Genomic DNA, 18,436 nt, shown 5'->3' on the forward strand with positions numbered 1-18,436 from the left:
TAGCCTGAATCGGGACAATCGCGCCGGTCTGACCGGCCTAGGGCCCGGTCTGACCGGCGTCATGATGCGCGGTAGGACCGGCCTGAGAGCCGGTCTAACCGCTGGGGTAATGCCCGGTCTGACCGGCCGTCTGGCCAGTCGGATCGACGGCTATGTCGCGGTCTGACCGGCTGTGAGGCCCGGTCAGACCGACCGTGAATGCCGTTCCGTCGGTTTTACCACCCATTGGATCTATAGGAGGCTGATCAACAGTGGTATAGGCTTTATCCTTTAATGTGTAATCATCCATAAAAGAACCGAGCCTACTCCTTAAAAACCCATCAACTTTATCCTTAAACATTACATCTAATCTATCTTTAAAATTAGCCATAGATGAATCTATTGTAGATGCAATTTGTTGTTGGATAGATTGTGATACCTTGTCATTACTTACCACGTCGGGAGCGAGTTTGGGACGTGGCCCGGGCTTGATGATCACGCCTTGACGAGTCCTAGTAGTTGCTCTCATCAACGCCTCCCGTGTGAGCTCGTTGATGTACTCCTCCATAGCTTTACGATCTTCTCCTTCGAAGTCATCCAATGTGACCGGCATCACATTAGATGGCTCCACCTCCGTCTTGGATGGCAGCTTCGTCATGGCGAAGTCAAAGTTGAGTTGACGATGAACGGATCTCCTCCCCAGCGGAGTCGCCAAAAATCGTGTTGGCAACTTTTTTGACAAGTTGACAAGCACGATCGCAGCACCTTAAGCCTTGCGGTGATCCTAGAGTCGCCAACCGCCTCGATCTAGCAAAGAGCTAAACCTAGATGGGTTTTGATAATTAAACCGGCTAGCGGAGCTGATTTCTAGATAGCTACCCGTCTCGTGGGCAAAACGGAAGGTTTTCAGGACAAACCTACAAAGAGATGTCGCACTCTCGCAGCGGCGGCGGACGGTTTACGGCGCAAACCGACAAAGATGGACAAACTAAGAGAAAACTAAAAGCAATATGAAAAAACGATTCGATTGATTGTAGATTGGTTTTTTACAATGAACCGGCCATGTCCCTTATATAAGGGTTGGTCTTGCCCTCTACAGGCCCTCCTCCACGTCCAACTCGGGGTAGAAACCAAAGGAAACCCGAAACATGCCTTCCCGAGCAAGGAAACCTCGAAACCCGACGAAACAGAGTCGGACTCGGACCTGCCGGTCAGACCGGCCACACACGGCGGTCAGACCGGCCCACTCGGAGGAAACCGGTAGACTTCCAAATTTTGGCAATATTTCCTATTTTAATCCTAGGTGCTAAATTTGGGTGTAAACAATTACAACGTAGATCACCATCTGATTCTGAATTGATGTGGCGTAGTTCCTCAGTTCAAATACTTCTCTTTGCATTCCAAAATATATCAACCTAATATTAAATTAGATACAAACTAGTTATACGAATATGGATATGAGTCTCTCTGTATTCATAGTAATATGTGTGTCTAATTCAATACTAAGTTACGTCATTTAAAAGGAGGAAATAGCTATATATCCCTCGGCTTCTACTCGCCCATCTCTCGTTTAATTTTCTTTATCTCCATTCTGTATCAGCAATGTTTTTTTCAGCTTAATAGAGAGCGCTAGTTTCTCATTTACCATGATCAAGATTTCTAAAACATTGAACATAACCTTTTTAGAAAAAAAGAACTTCTACTTGAAAAGTTCACTACTAGAGGATATTTTTCTGGACACGGTCCCCTTTTATTTCCATGCGGTTCGTAAGTGGAACCGCACAGAAAAATAGGGGACCGGGTGTCGGGCCGTCGCCCGCACGGGAAAATCGATTTTCCCGTGCGGTCCTTCTAAATGAACCACACAGAAAAATAAACCTATTTTTCCGTGCGGGCCTATTTAGACAACCGCACACAAAAAGTAATCATTCCTCCTTTTCCTCGTACCCACTTCAAAAATTTCCTTTTTCCACGCCTCGGTCCCACCCCTCTCCTTTATTCTCTCAGTGCTCTCTCTCCTATCTCTCCTCAGCGCCCCTCCTATCCTCTCCTCACTCCTCTCTCCTCTCTCCTCTCCTCCCGCGGCGGATGTAGGCGAGGGCGGCGGCCCGCAGCGACGGCGACGGCAGCTGCCCGTGGTGAAGGCAACGTCGACGGCGACGGCGACTGCCCGCGGCGACGGCGCGTGGCGGGAGTAGGTGACGGTAGCCGCCGCCCGCGGGGATCCGGCGGCGGCGGCCGTCCCCGCGGGGATCCGGCGGCAGCGGCCGCCCCCAGCGCGGATCCGGCGGCGGAGGCAACCCCCTGCGTGGATCCGGCGGCGCGACGGCGGTGGCGGCCACCCCCCGCACGGATCCGGCGGCGTGACGGCGGCGGCGGGCCTCCGACGACGGCGACGACGACGGAAAGGTGGTGACGGCGACGGGAAGGCAACGACGACTATGGGAAGACGACGGCGACGACGACGGGAAGGTGGCGGATCTGGCCACGGCGATGGCAACGGCGACGACGACAACGACGGGAAGGTGGCGGATCTAGCCACGGCGATGGCGACGGCGACGATGACGGGAAGGCGGCGACGGCTAGGGCTAGGGTTTCGTTTTTTCAATTTCGTTTTTTTTTATTTGTGCGTGCGGGCGACACAAGCACCCGCACGCGAAAATCGGGATTTTCGCGTGCGGTTGCGCCGCCCGCACGCATAAATAGCGATTTTCGCAGACGAACTGCTCCAGACGGGCCGAATCTCCGCACGCGAAAATCCGTTCGACCGCACGGGAAAACCTTATGTGTAGTAGTGGTTCTTTAATAATAAAATAAATTTATTTTTAAATTTATCTCCAATGATCTTTCTCATTTTGGTCCATGCATGGCTTTAATCTCCTTTCGTATAAAAATCACAAAGATATTATAGTAGTATACACTTTCAACCGAGGGATCAGTAGTACTAATCATGTACTTTTCCTCTCCCTCCGTATTTTAATCCGTATTTTAATGTATGACACCGTTGACCTTTCGACCAACATTGGACCATTCGTTTTATTCAAAAATTTTATGCAAATATGAAAATATTTATATCATGCTTAAAGAACATTTGATGATAAATCAAGTCACAATAAAATAAATAATAATTATATAAATTTTTTAAATAAGACGAATAGTCAAACGTTGGACAAAAATCAATGGCGTCATACATTAAAATATAATATGGAATTAAAATATGGAGGTAGTACTTCCGTAAGTAGGGAACATGGGCGCATGTGAAGAAAGAAGAGTTGTCTTTCTCTAGTCTCCACCACTCTGAATCGATGGACTTCCTAACCTTTTGATCTGCTTTGCGCGTGTAGGCGGCTAGCCGCTAGTGCTGGAAAAACACATGTGAAACGTGCGTGATCCATGTAAGCGGCTGCGCATTTGCGCGCACACATAAAAAATTGACACCTTTTGCACACCTCATGCTCCGTACGGGTAAGTAGCAATCTACAGCCTCCGTAATACTCGTTTATTGTTTTCTTCTCGTTTTAGCCATACGTCCTCATCTCTCTCGTTTTCTAATATACTTATTTTCTCTTCGCATTAATGCAAGTCTTTTAGCCTACTGCTTAATTTGTCTTTTAAGACTTTAACTATCTTTCCAGAAGCGAAGATAAAGTACGTTAACGTGCCCATTTTCAGCATTGTAATGTTATCGCATGTTGGAACGTCGTTTTTCAGCTATATACACTAGTGTAGAAATGCTTTGTTGTCCCGGTTTGTAACCTTTGTTTTCTAACCGGGACTACGAATCCGGGACTAAAGATCGCAAATCTTTAATCCCGGTTCAAATAATCGGAGCTAAAGATCGATTTTGGACTAAAAAGTTTTGGTTTTTTTTTCTTTTCCTTTCATCCGGTTGGCCTTTTTCCTTTTTTATTGTTGTTTAGCTTTCGCTCGTGGATCGAATGAATAAAATCAACAACAAAACCTAAATCATAGATTGAATGAATAAAATCAAACAACAAATCATCCATATTGTTTACACTTGTTCAGATCTACAACATCTCATCACAGAGAGCATTCATCACAGAGAACAAAGAAAGGAAAAAGAAAGTTCACATCTACAACATCATTAGCATTCATCAGATAGCACAGAGAAGAGAAAAAAAAGTTCTCCTGCCGCTGCCTCCTGACCGGCGTCGGCCGCCCCCGACGCAGCCGGCCACCGCCTCCCGCCCGGCGCCGGCCGCCGCCCTCTCGACCGGTGCCAGCCGCCCCATCTCGCCGCCCCGCGCCCGACGCAGCCGGCCGCCGCCTCCCGCCCGACGCAACCGGCCGCCGCCACCCCCGACGCAGCCCGCCGCCGCCTCCATCTCGCCGCCCCGCGCCGGGCTGCCGGCGGCGGCCTCCATCCCGTAGCCCCGCCCGGGGCCGCCGCGGCCGGCCTCCATCCCGCCGCCCCGCCGGAGGGGAAGGGAGGGGAGGAGGGGGAGGAGAGAGGGGAGGAGGAGATGGGGTGAGAGAAGAAGGAAGAGAAGGATAGGAGGAGAGGAGAGAAGAAGATAAGATGGAGATGGCTAGATGGGAGAGGAGGAGATAAGGATGGAATTAATAGGAGACTTTGCATGCGCGCCTGGATAGAGGTTTTGTTTTACCGGTTGTTTAACAACCGGGACTAAAGTTAGGATTTTTAGTCCCGGTTGGTGTTAACAACCGGGACTAAAGATCACAAGAGGGCCTAACAACCCCTGACAACATACGAACCAGGATTAAAGATCCCGGTTGGTATTACCAACCGGGACTAAAGATCAAATATGCCCACTGTAGCTACCAACCGGGACTAAGATCATCTTTAGTCCCGGTTTTTAGTGAAACCGGGACTATTGTGTATTTTGGTCGACCAACCAAAGATGGTTTCTCCACCAGTGATATCTACCCTCCGTCCATTATTAAAGGCTTTAAATGAAGATAGTACATAATTTCTACTCAAGGTACATTATTGTAAATAACGAAAATTATGCATGCACTAGTCTTGTTTTTCTCTGGTTTCTGAAAAGACAAATATAATATACTACCTCCATCCACAAAAGTTATACCTATTTCACATTTGAGTTTTTCCAAATAAGTTGTTCCTATTTATAGTCTTTATATATTCAAGACTTAAATGAAGAGATAAATTAAATATTTTATTAGAACCAAGGAGTCATCTAAATACTCATTGGTTACATGCTTGCATTCACTTCTTAATTTTATAACATCCAAGGTTATTTAATTTTTTCTTGGTCTTGGTGTCAAAAATGTAATTTTGTAGATGAAGGGAGTACCTGTCTCTCTGAATCGATACAGTAAATATTCTTTTAATAATAGAAATGATTTACATCATCGGTCTTTGCCAAGCACACAGTCATTTAGCAAAGAAAATATAAAAAAAACTCGAGGTTATGAGATAAAACATTAATCTCCCTCATGATGATATCTAATTAAAATACCGAATAGAAAAACACATATTATCTCTAACGATATTATATAGGAATTAAGTCATTTAAAGGGAAAAAGATACCCTAGCTAGCTACTGATTCCAGGCACCAGTTCCAAACCAAATCGGTTTTTAATGGATTTAGTTAGCCAATTACAAAATACTTTTAGCATTTCATGGAAGGGTATGCATGTTGAAAGAAAAAAAAAAGACACATCGCCAATCACACTCTGATATAGTTGGCCATAAGGCCCGAGGCCCGAAGGCCCGGCCCACGGCACGCCTTTTTGGCCCGGCCCAAGCACGGCACGGCCCGACTTGGGTCGGGCCCATGCCGGCCCGGCCCGACCGTCGGGCCGTGCCTGGGCCTCCCCACCAGCACGCTGGGCTGGCACGGCACGGTCGGGTCGGCCCGGCACGATGGGCTAGCAGGCCAGACCTGGTACACAAAGTATAGGGACTAAAAATAGACATATAAATGTCAATGTCTAAAGAATAGGGACCTTAAATAGACTTATTTTAGCTATTTATATACCACAGCACAAAGAAGAGGGAGGTAAAATAGACTTTTTTTAGCTATACAATTCACAGCCCAATAGGAGGGAGAAAATTTAGACTTATTCTGAGGAAAAGCACGATGGCCCATCGTGCCTTCGGGCCGGCCCGGCACGGCCCGAGGCGTGTTGGGCCGTGCCTGGGCTGTGAGTGCGGCACGTGGGCTGGCACGGCACGGCCCGGTGCGTTGGTCGGGCCGTGCCGGCCCGACAAGCCTCGGCCCAGGCACGGCCGGGCCTGGGCCGTGCCGTGCCGGGCGGCCCACATGGCCATCTATACACTCTGACACGTACGGCGATCTATGTAAAACATTACCTATCCATGTTACCTATCCATAGATGAGGTCCGCAGCTAAGGATAAACAAGGAGTAAAACAAACAGGAATATGATAAAACAACAATGCTTTTCTCCCTAATTTATATTAGCGAGGTTATTTTTTAGTTACTTCTTTTTAACGGCGTAAAGACTTTACTCCCTCCGTCCCAGAATACATGAAGTTTTTTTAGAGTTGGACACGGTTATTAAGAAAGTAGGTAGAATTAAATAGAAATGGGTTATGATTGGTTGAGAAGTGAAAGTAGTTGGGAAAAGTGAAAGTAGGATTGTGATTGGTTAGGAAGGGAATGTTGGTGGAGAAGTTGTTATATTTTGGGATAAACACGAAGTGCTAAAAGTTGTTATATTTTCGGACGGAGAGAGTAACTTTTAGTGGTATCTTTATCTTGTGGATTCTCACATTGGAATTCATAATCATAATATACATATATTTAATTGAAAATTAACCCTTTTTTTACAACCACGTAAAGCAATCTTTTTCATTTTCATTTGATAGGGTTACATTTGATAAATGATAGAATAAATTACTCCAGTCATCTAGGAAATAAAATTTGACTGTTATTTTTTAAGCAACATCAAATATAATACTAGATTTAAATATACTATATTACTCCTGCGTCCCAAAATATAACAACTTTTACACCAACATTCTATTCCTAGCCAATCACAATAGCCCATCATTCAATTTGTCCAATTACCTCCATTGCTTAACCAATCACAACATTCCCCATTAAAATGTACTCCAATAATCAAAACTATAGTTTGGATGGGATGAATCCTAATACTAGCATATGTCCCATCGTATGCTAAGCTGCTATATTGTGAGGATGAAGATAACTCCTACTCCCTCCATCCCAAAATATAAGTATTTTTGGACCTCGTCACAGTCTTCGAGATGCTACTTTGACCAAAAATATCTATAAAAATAAAATGTTTTAAATAAAAAGAGTTGCATATTATAATAGTTTGATTAATGATAAATCTAGTAACATCAATTTTACATGATTGATCTTTTTATTTTATTGCTATTAATAGTCAAAGTTAAAAATGGTTGACTTGGCACTATGCTAAAAATACTTATATTTTGGGATGGAGAAAGTACATTTTTAATAACCGTGTCAACCTAAAAAACTCTTATATATCATGAGGCAAATGTAATAATAAAGTAGATTCGTTTAAAAATCTAATGATGGTATATACTAACTATTATGGTACTACCTCCCCCAACATAATTATATTTATGGCATTCAAATTTTATGCCAGAAAAATTATATTCTAGTGAAGTACTACCTCCATCCGTCCTAGAATATAAGCATTTTTAAAGTTGGATGTGGTAATTAAGAAAATAGGTAGAAGTGAATGATGGAGGGTTGTGATTGGTTGAGTAGTGGAGATAGGTGGGAAAAATGAATGGTGAAGGATTGTGATTGGTTGGAAAGAGAATATTGGTCGATAAGTTGTTATATTTTGGGACAAATATCGAGAGCTAAAAGTTGTTATATTTTAGGACGGAGGGAGTAACAAATTAATTAGATAAGATATAGGCTGAGTTTGTTAGGACCGGTTGGGAACCAGGATAACACGGAAAACGGAGCAGTCCATTAGCACGTGATTAATTAAGTAATAACTTTTTTTTAAAAAAAGTGGATCATATGATTGTTTTAATCAATTTTTGTATAGAAACATTTTTAAAAAATATACCATTTAGCAGTTTGAAAGCGGAACAATTCAGAGAGTTGGGAAAACTTGCTGCCGAACACAGCTCTTCTAGTTTCTCATCTTTCCATCCCCATCTCATAATCTTTATTTTAATCAAGTTTACGTATGGATTGTATGCATGCAGTAAACGTGCAGCTAATCTTCAAGAAATATAATTATTCCGAGACGTAGATAGTAAATAATTAGATTTCCCAGTACAGATTGTCGGTCAAAGTTTGGCAACTTAAAGTCAAACTAACGAAGAAGTACGCCTATTTCCATGTTCTCGTGTCAGCTGGTGAGCCATTCTCTGTTCCAAGTACAAAGGACAGCTATTTAACAACTCCCTCGCTCTCTCAATCGGTGTTGTTTTGGACGAACGCGAGCTGACAGAGGGGAGAGAGAGAGAGAGAGAGAGAGAGAGAGAGAGTCAGAGAGATGCGGCGTTGCAGTTGCTGGCAGCTATTGTGGCTGGTGCTTGTGTGCTCATGGCGGATCGCTGCAGCTCAGGCTCAGGCGGCACCAAGAACCGATCCAACCGAAGGTAAGCTCCGCAATCACGCTCGTATGCCCTCCCATGGATGCATTTGCGTCTTCTTTGGTTTCCTCCTCCATCTATGGCAGGAGCTAGTACCAATCTTGGTTGCTACAGTGTCTTTCTTGCCCGATGCATGCCAAAAGAGTTACTAGTAGATCGAAACAAGATGATTTCGATACGGGAATTCGATTCAAAATCGAGCTTGCAGCCGCTGCCGTGCCCGCTTGAGCTGGAGCTCATCGCATGATCTGTCGATTCGGTACACGTGTGGAGGAGAGAGATTGATGAGTGGGGATAAGATAAGAACGGGGTTCAGGAGAAGGGGAAAGGTAGGGGTTGATTGGAACCACTCTTCTCTAATTTTCCTCGGTTCCAAACCTGTTCACACACACAAAGCCATGGGTGGGTCGGTTTGGTTCGATGTCCTGTCAGAATTTTCGCAGTGGCAGTGTCTAGTTCCACAGCCAAATTTTGTTAAGTATACGTGCACACATTTGGAGTATTAAACGCAGACTAATAACAAAACAAAATTACAGATTCCGCATGTAAACTGCGAGACGAATCTATTAAGCCTAATTAATCCATCATTAGCAAATGTTTACTGTAGCACCACATTGTCAAATCATGGCGTAATTAGGCTTAAAAGATTCGTCTCACAATTTACATACAAACTGTGCAATTGGTTTTTTCGTCCACATTTAATGCTTTATGTATGTGTCCAAACATTTGATGTGACGGAATTTTTGAACATTTGCTAATGACGGATTAATTAGACTTAATAGATTTGTCTCGCAGTTTACAGGCGGAATCTGTAATTTATTTTGTTATTAGTCTACGTTTAATACTTCAAATGTGTTTCCGTGTACGTCAAACAAATTTTGGCCAAAGAACTAAACACGGCCACAGCCTAAGGATGTTTTGGCACTGCCACAACATTGTAGCGTCTGCCTTGAGTTGACACTTAACAGAGATAATTATGGGGTTTAATTTGATGCTAATTTTATTATTACTCCAAAATATTTGGCACAACATGATAGTAGCATCTGAATGCTTCTTTTTTACACGAGGTTAGTTAGTAGAGGTATTTTTAGTGATTCTCTAGCCAAAAGTTGTTGGCCTAAACAGTGCATTTGTCAAAAGTGCTAAGTAAATAGAAACGCAGAGTAATAATTGTGATATGGATGAATAGGTACTCCTACTTAGTACGAAAATTGTTTGTAGGCTATAATCTCAAAACAGTGTTTAGTTTACTACTCAGCTTACTTCTTCTTGTTTTTTTTTACATTTTTATGTTTACATGTTATTTTCATACTTTTAATTATATCCTCTGTTTTACTTTCCCACGATGCAAAGAGAGCATAACGCCGAGTTAACCGTGCAGCGGCAGCTCTGAACACAATCCTGGGAAGATGGGGCAAGAAAGCATCATCAGAGTGGAACATCAGTGGCGAGCTTTGTAGTGGCCTGGCTTCCGACAAGACCAACTGGGATGACTACCCCAACATCAACCCATTTATCAAGTGTGACTGCTCCTACAATAACAACTCTGTCTGTCACATTATCAAATTGTATGTACGCCCCTCGTCTTATTTTGATCAGCTGCACACCTGGTGCTTGTTTACTACTCCATACTTCCTCTGCTTTTTAATGCATGGCGATGTTGAATTTTGGACACACGTTTGACCATTTGTCATATTCAGAAAGAATTTGCAAATATGAAAAAATGTAAGTCATCCTTACCTTAATAAATGTTAATTATGTAATTTTTTAATAAGCCAAATGGTCAAAGATATTTCCAAAAGTCAATGATAAAACAAGTCACAACAAAATAAATGTTAATTATGTAATTTTTTAATAAGATATTTCAAAAAGTCAATAGTCATTAGTTTAGAAAAGTAACATTGCTTCTGGCTGCATAATTTTTGTAGTAGTGTAAAAAACTAAACCAGGCACGATTAATAGGAAAGAATCAGATTCAGTGGCTTGTGGTTAGATAGTCTGGTTGATCAGTGTTACCCAAAAATATTTGAATGCACCAACAATGTTCTAAACTCACATCCACTGGGTTAGGAATAATAATGATATTGGAAAGATCCAAACTCACATCCAAAAATATTTGAACTTGCAAGAGAACCTCGTATCATTATATTAGGAAGAAGAAAGGGTAGAAAACCCTAAGTACACACACCCTCGCACCCTTAACTCTTAGAGTACATGTGCGCCTATAACAACAGATTACAAACGACCACGACCTGAACATAACCACTGGGTTCTAGGGCAGTAAAGAACGAAAACCCTTGAGCCCCAGCCAAACACCAAAGTCGGCCCTCTTCCTTTGCAAGCAGTACGGGGCCTGCCAAGTTTTGGATAACACCATAAAGAACAAAGCGATTTCGATGCTTCCAAAGCATCCAAGCACCAATAAATGATGAGAGGGTTGAGGCCCTGACGTACCAGGCCGCTAATTGCCTCACTGGCCTGTTCCACCATTCCTCAAAGCACTGATCTGCAAGCATAGGGGCCAAGGTGTTCAGATCATACCTCTATAGAAGGATGAACAAAAATTGTCTTGCAAAGATACAGCTCGTGAGCAAGTGACCAGTTGTCTCGTCATCGATATGTTCACAGGACTATAAATATTTACAAACAATAAGATATAATCTAGGTGTGACGATTAACAATAGAAATTTTCTTTCTTCGAACATGCAGGAGATCTGCATATCATTTCATTAAGCAAGGAAAAAATAACCGAAAAAAGGACTTACAAGACACCCACACGGAAAAGAGAGGAAAAAACAAAGAGAAAGAAACACCAATTAACAAACAACTCTATGAGCCCTCAGCCTCAACCCTAGTGACCAGCTGCTGAAGGTTGGCAGCTCCTGCTGTGCACCAAAGGCATAACAAAGGGACATAATACCATTGTTGTGGTGTTGGAGTTGTGCGTGCATGACTTTACCCACTTGAATTCAAATTATGATATCCATAATTATGGTTGTGTGCATCGGTAGTTGGTGCTAAGGCCAAAAGTTATACTTGCAATCTCAAATAACAAAGGGAAAAAAGCAATGTTATTTGATCTACAAGTTTTTAGTTGATGACTTATTAATTTGAGATCGTTTACATTCCTAAATATGTGTTGCAGAGCTCAATGATCTTTTGAATTTTCCATACAACTTTGGGTGAAAACAAAAACTTTATATAGAAGTTGTAGAGCTCAATGATATTTAGAACTTTGTAGTTGATAATTTTCTATTTGAAACCATCTAGAGTGTCAAATACGCCCTAAAGGGAGAAGTCCTCCCATATAACGCATGTGCTTGTATTTCACATGCAAATCACATGATTTTGTATTGTGGCTGTGCATAATTACCATGGAAAATACGAAATATTTTTTACAATATTTTTTTGGCAACTAAAAATCAAAAACTAGAACTAAACTATCACTCCTAGTTCATGCCTTGAACCGTTCAAACTGGTTGACACTCCCCAAGTACATTGTTGATTGTGTAGTGTATGTTCAGAAACCTGCAATGATGCCAGTTATAAATCGACACTCATGCCCATTTCTGTGCTAGTGAATCTTATCTACCTTGACTGTCATCTTTTTACTGCAACCATGAAAACTCTATAAAACCCTCTACCTTTCCATATCAGTTTTGGATGGTAAAGAGATTTTTTTCAATAACAGGATACATAGGACTTCTATAAAATTTTGCTTGTATGTTTCCTTGTTTGTGGTTCGATATTAATGTTTCCTTAGCATAGAGGAATTCTCCAGACCAGTTCATCTCATATTTTGTATTTTCTTATGTGCTTATTTTCCTTTTACTTATCGATATTATTTATTTGTTTATGCAGGAGGGTATATAAGTTAAATGTTGTTGGTCAATTACCTTCAGAGCTTCAGAATTTCACCTATATGGAGGACCTGTATGGTATCTGTGTGACTATGTCCATTCTTGAAAAATAAGAATTAAGCTGTAGATTAATGTTTCACAGAGACTATAAATTGAACATCATGCATGATTGAAATGTTCAACTTCTGATTTCCTGGCAAAAAGCAGCAAATAGTAGTCTGGTATGCCTTTTTTCTCTTTCGGCTATTTACTTTTTGTTTCTGGTCTTGTTTCAGGAACCTGGCTTATAATTACTTGAGTGGTGTGGTGCCATCCTTCATTGGAAAGTTTACTTCCATGGAATATTTGTAGGAGTTATAAGTTCTCTTATAGATTTATGTTCCATCCATTGTTTTTTTCTATTAATTGTCTTTCATCATTTATTAAAGGAACTTGGCTTTCAATCCATTATCCGGGCAACTTCCGAAGGAAATTGGGAATCTCACAAATCTTCTCATGTTGTAAGAGGTCTTTTCTTAGTTGTTAGATAAATCCTCAACTATATTATGTACTGCCTGAACTATTAGAATTATACATCAGATATTAATTGCATAACTTCTGACAACTAAACTTATAAATGAAATTGTAACTCTTTTATATTAGGCACAGCGATGTTACCTCCCTTTTCTCAGTATTTCACATATGACTTGTTTGAGTAAAATTGACCTGATGAAGACTTGAAAATACTCCAATGGAGAATATTAGGGGGGGTCCGGGGGTCAGATGGCTCATCTGCAAAACAATGCCTTTTTTTCTGCTATTATTTGAAGAGAAATAATTTATATCAGTCTTGAAATATTTCATTTTGATTCAGGGGAGTTAGCTTTAACAATTTTACGGGTGAACTTCCTGAAGAACTGGGAAATTTGGTGAAACTTGAGCAGTTGTAAGATGCTTGACTTCTAGCTTCCATTTCCTATACTTCTAAAAGAACTATAATTCGGAAGAGAAAGATCTGTTGTTGAACGTGATAATTTCAATGACAGGTACATTGATAGTTCTGGATTCAGCGGTCCATTCCCTTTGACGTTTTCAAAGCTTCAGAGGCTGAAGATCTTGTACTGTTAATAACAGAGACTGGTCAGCTGTTTATGTTATTTTGTGTTCTCATATGCTTAATATCAAATATTTTGGTGTGCTTGCAGGAGGGCACAAGATAATGATTTCACAGGCAAAATACCTGATAATTTTGGCAGCATGAGTAGTTTGGAAGATATGTAAGATCAGCTATATTAAGTTGTTAATAATACATTATTCAGTGTATATTATGCAGTAACAGATGGAAACTGTGCAATATAAATTTTTTGTATATGTTTCTCTTCTCTGTCCTGACTAAACAGACGTGCACACATGCATGCCAATAAGCTGGCCCTATGGCATGTTAATGCGTAGAGTTTTTATCTAGAATAGTTGACATGGAGAGCTTCTTTTTTTATTATATTAAAATAGACAGGCATATCTCCACATTTTATCTTAAAGTATGAACTTGTAGGGCTTTCCAAGGAAATTCATTTGAAGGACCAATCCCAGCAAGTTTGTCAAAATTAACCAAATTAACAAACTTGTAAGTACATTATCTTTTTTTTGTGCTATCAATCTCTAGAGGGTTGAGATTGTCAAGCTTGATAACTGCTTCATGAAACGCAAATGAGCAGGCGAATTGGTGATATCGTAAATGGGAGCTCTTCACTGGCTTTTATAAGCAATCTCACCTCTTTGAGCAACATGTATGTGATTCTTTTAACCAAATTCATGCAATATTGATAAAGTTACATGTAACGAGATTGGATTTCATTGTTACAGGATATTAAGGAACTGTAGAATATCTGGTAATCTTGGACTAGTAGATTTCTCGAAGTTTGCAAATCTAACATATCTGTAAGTTATCATTATGGACCATGTTCCAATTTATGATTCTATCGCGCTCCTTTCCTGTATTTTTGAAGAATATGTTCAAGTAATATTACTGTTGCACTGCACAGGGACTTGAGTTTTAACAATTTCACTGGCCAAATTCCTCAATCCATCCTGAATCTGGGAAGTCTTGAATTCCTGTATGGAATCCATCTTTATATTAATTCAATTGATACAAACACATGTTAACATTATCTCCATTATTCATCATCTTTTACTGTACCCAATCCAGTTTTCTTGGGAACAACAGCCTTACAGGAAGTTTACCAGATCCAATAAGCTCTTCGTTAAAAACGTTGTACGTCAAAAGATCACCATATTAGTATAGCAGGAAATATTTTCATAATACAATGTTGTATTTGTTCCAAATGTAATAATTCTAGTTTGTTTGTAGAGATTTTTCCTACAACCAGCTCAGTGGAAGATTTCCTTCTTGGGTCAACCAGAACAATTTGCAATTGTGAGTGTAAAATTCTGAAATTTGTGTTGCTCATGAAAAAAAAATGTTCTGACATTTTTATTTTCCATAGGAATTTGGTGGCAAACAACTTTGTTCTTGTGGGCACTAACAGCAGGTACTTATAACCTTGTGTTATATTTTTTCAAAAGATAAATTGTAACAATTTCTTATACTTGTAATTTTCAATTCAAATTGTGCACAGTATTCTACCTTCAGGTCTAGGCTGCCTCCAACAAGACACTCCTTGTTTCCGAGGATCTCCAGAATGTATATGTCTTGCTCTTTATCAACCATAGCAATTAACAGGATTACATGAATTGCAATAATGGTTATAATTTTGCAATTCTAATTGCAGATTACTCCTTCGCAGTTGACTGCGGCAGTAATAGTTCTACGAGTGCCTCAGATAATACTATTTTTGAAGCAGATCCCACGAGCCTTGGCACTGCAGCATATTATGTCACCAGTCAGACAAGATGGGGTGTCAGTAGTGTTGGGAACTTCTTCCAGGGCACAAATGGAATGGATAGAATATATAGCTCCTCCAAGCATTTTCAGAATACTGTTGATTCAAAACTGTTTGAGACTGCTAGGATGTCACCTTCATCACTGAGGTACTATGGTCTTGGACTTGAGAACGGAAACTACACAGTTCTGCTTCAATTTGCAGAGTTCTCTTTTACGGAAACACCGACTTGGCAAAGCTTAGGAAGGAGAGTTTTTGACATATATGTTCAGGTACAAATTGAATGCATTGTAAATCTTTTAGTTCTTTATCTGAATGTATTATTGAAATTGGTATAGGGTGCACTGAAAGAAAAGAATTTCGATATAAGGAAGACAGCAGGTGGAAAATCTTTTACTGCAGTTAACAGGAGCTACACAGCAACTGTGTCGAAAAACTTCATTGAGATCCATCTCTTTTGGGCTGGCAAAGGCACTTGTTGTGTACCTACTCAAGGTCACTACGGACCGACGATCTCAGCATTAAGCATCACTCCAAGTAAGCACAATATTTTTAGTTGACTGCAACTAGGATTATATTGGCTTCTTATGTGTAAAACCATTTTCTTCAGATTTTACTCCCACTGTACGGAATGGGGTACCAAAAAAGAGAAGTAAAGCAGGTGCAATTGTTGGAATAGTGATTGGTGCATCAGTTTTAGGATTGGCAGCCTTATTTGGAATATTTTTCTTAGTAAAGAAGCGAAGAACAATGGCACAACAAAGAAAAGGTACCATCTATTATTGTGCAGCAATTGGGACATTGTAACTTTCAAATGTTTTATTCTATCCTGAAAAAAAATTGCAGAACTGTATGACCTGGTTGGACGGCCTGATGTCTTTAGTAGCGCCGAACTCAAGCTAGCTACAAATAATTTCAGTTCACAAAACATTCTTGGAGAAGGCGGATATGGGCCAGTGTATAAGGTTTCTGTTTCATACAACTATTCATGTGAAATTATAAGTTCATAACGTAACATTGATATTTCATTTTGTGTTTCAATGCAACCTTTTGGAACCCTAGTTGGTCTATGCAATATGCATGTAATTTTAGGAAGGTTCTTGCTTTTTCAGGGTAAGCTACCTGATGGAAAAGTTGTTGCTGTCAAACAACTTTCAGAATCATCTCATCAAGGGAAAAGCCAGTTTGTGACAGAGGTTGCTACAATTTCTGCTGTGCAACATCGTAATCTTGTGAAATTGCACGGCTGCTGCATTGATAGTAAATCACCCTTGCTGGTTTATGAGTACCTTGAAAATGGAAGCCTAGATCAAGCACTTTTCAGTGAGTTCACCTGCAAATTGGCAGCACCTGTTTTATTTCACTAAGAAAACTCTGTTGTTTAATGAACTCTTCAGCATTTTGACATGAACTGAATTCTCAAGGGCTTATTGAGTTATTTATGCTTGTACAGGAGACACAGGCTTAAAACTAGACTGGACAAAACGCTTTGAGATAATTTTAGGCATTGCAAGAGGCCTAACTTATCTTCACGAGGAGTCGAGTGTGCGCATTGTGCATAGGGACATCAAAGCCAGCAATGTACTACTCGACACTGATCTCACCCCAAAGATATCGGACTTTGGACTCGCCAAGCTATATGATGAGAAGAAGACTCATATCAGCACAGCGATTGCCGGCACATTGTAAGAACATTTTTATCATCTCTGTTCTTGTGGCTGTAACTTCAAAACAAAAGCTAATTGTAACTTGTCTGTCATTTTCAAGTGGCTATCTGGCACCCGAGTATGCAATGAGAGGTCGTTTGACTGAAAAGGCTGATGTTTTTGCATTCGGGGTGGTCGCGCTCGAGACTGTTGCTGGTCGGTCAAACATCGACAACTCCCTTGAGGAAAGCAAGGTTAATCTCTTTGGATGGGTAAGTTGATCAATGATCCTTTTGCAACCTAGAATGAACCAATTCATTCATGTCCATAACCTTCTGATTACTAAAACTATGCTCATTTCAAGGCATGGAGCCTGTATGAAAAGGAGCAAGCTCTAGAAATCGTTGACCCAAGAATCAAAGAGTTCAGCAGGGATGAAGCCTTGAGAGTCATCCATGTTGCACTCATGTGCACCCAGGGCTCACCGCACCAGCGACCCCCGATGTCAAAGGTCGTGGCCATGCTCACCGGAGACGTTGAGGTGGCTGAGGTGATCATGAAGCCGAGCTACATCACGGAGTGGCTGCACAGGGAAGGGGACAGCAGCTACTTCACAAACTACGCAGGATCTGCCACCCCCGAGTTCAGTGGGCACAAAGAGAGTGAACTTTCGTTTATCAGTTAGTAACTTGTATATTCAAAGTTAATAATAGAATTACTTATTATTCTGAAATTGTATCATCGAAATAAAAATAACAACTCCTGCCGTGGTATCGGGGGGTTCCAATGTTTGAAAAGTTTAGTTTGGGAGCATTCGCAGGTGTTTGTGTGAAGAGGACTTTTACGGTACATTCTACTGCTAGAATATACTAGTAGCATATTTGATCCAACGGTGTATATTCATCTGATTTTCCTCCTAATTATCGTGCAGTATAAATTGAATAGGACAAATTTGTCTTTTTATCTTTTTACGTGGGAGGGTATTTTTGTAAATTCACGCTATCTCACTAAGTCAGATCCGTTTGCCTGGGCAGGCCGGCACCTAGTCGAAATCAAAGCCGCTCGGCTCGCAACCGCCGCCGCTGGTTTCTTTCGGCGCCACCTCCGCCGACATCAGCCACAATCGACGCCGCCACCATCGGAAATCGATTCGATTTCCCTCCTTTCCTCCTCTCGTGTCTTTTCCATCCACCGAAACTCTATTTCTTCCAAAAATTCCCCAAATCGGCGTCAGCTGCTGGGTCTACGGGAGGGGACCGGCCGGCGAACTGGGTCTGCGGGTGGCGGCGGGCAGGCGGAGGTACAGAAGGGCGCCGCCTGCCGGGGATGCCAGAGGTATCGAGAAGACGCGGATGACGATCTCCAGAAAAAAAAAAAAACCACGTCACGTCGCACTTGGTGAGACACGAAGGATGTTGCTCGCTTGTGAGAGTTGGTGGTGCCCGTGCTTTTCTTTCTCTTCCGTTATTACCTGATTCTACTAGTAATTTTGTTGT

At 41.3% G+C, this 18,436-nt stretch overlaps 1 protein-coding gene across 2 annotated transcripts; it reads left to right on the forward strand.

Moving 5' to 3' along the window:
• Positions 1-8,382: 8,382 nt before the first annotated feature.
• LOC4338235 (probable LRR receptor-like serine/threonine-protein kinase At1g56140) lies at positions 8,383-17,830 on the forward strand. Of its 2 annotated transcripts, none has more exons than XM_015783689.3 (24): positions 8,383-8,561; positions 9,937-10,123; positions 12,417-12,488; positions 12,691-12,762; positions 12,844-12,915; positions 13,269-13,340; positions 13,441-13,512; positions 13,600-13,671; positions 13,947-14,018; positions 14,110-14,181; positions 14,258-14,332; positions 14,437-14,508; positions 14,601-14,666; positions 14,763-14,828; positions 14,899-14,943; positions 15,031-15,095; positions 15,184-15,566; positions 15,633-15,831; positions 15,905-16,063; positions 16,141-16,259; positions 16,407-16,617; positions 16,748-16,979; positions 17,062-17,212; positions 17,305-17,830. In XM_015783689.3, exons 1-24 carry the CDS (start codon positions 8,456-8,458, stop codon positions 17,623-17,625), a joined length of 3,033 nt encoding a protein of 1,010 aa, XP_015639175.1. In that variant the 5' UTR covers positions 8,383-8,455; the 3' UTR covers positions 17,626-17,830. The 2 variants fall into 2 exon arrangements, with proteins under 2 accessions (XP_015639175.1, XP_015639176.1); XM_015783690.3 differs by having other exon boundaries at positions 8,511-8,561; positions 12,417-12,493.
• The last annotated feature ends 606 nt before the right edge of the window (positions 17,831-18,436 follow it).

Source organism: Oryza sativa, chromosome 5 (genome assembly GCF_034140825.1).
Source record: "Oryza sativa Japonica Group chromosome 5, ASM3414082v1".
Classification (NCBI taxonomy): domain Eukaryota; kingdom Viridiplantae; phylum Streptophyta; class Magnoliopsida; order Poales; family Poaceae; genus Oryza; species Oryza sativa.

Coding starts and splice junctions, on each gene's coding strand:
- LOC4338235 (XM_015783689.3), top strand. CDS start 8,456: ATGCGGCGTTGCAGTTGCTGGCAGCTATTGTGGCTGGTGCTTGTGTGC. Junction 14,019..14,109: donor TTAACCAAATTAACAAACTT/GTAAGTACATTA, acceptor GCAAATGAGCAG/GCGAATTGGTGATATCGTAA. Junction 14,509..14,600: donor CTGGGAAGTCTTGAATTCCT/GTATGGAATCCA, acceptor TACCCAATCCAG/TTTTCTTGGGAACAACAGCC.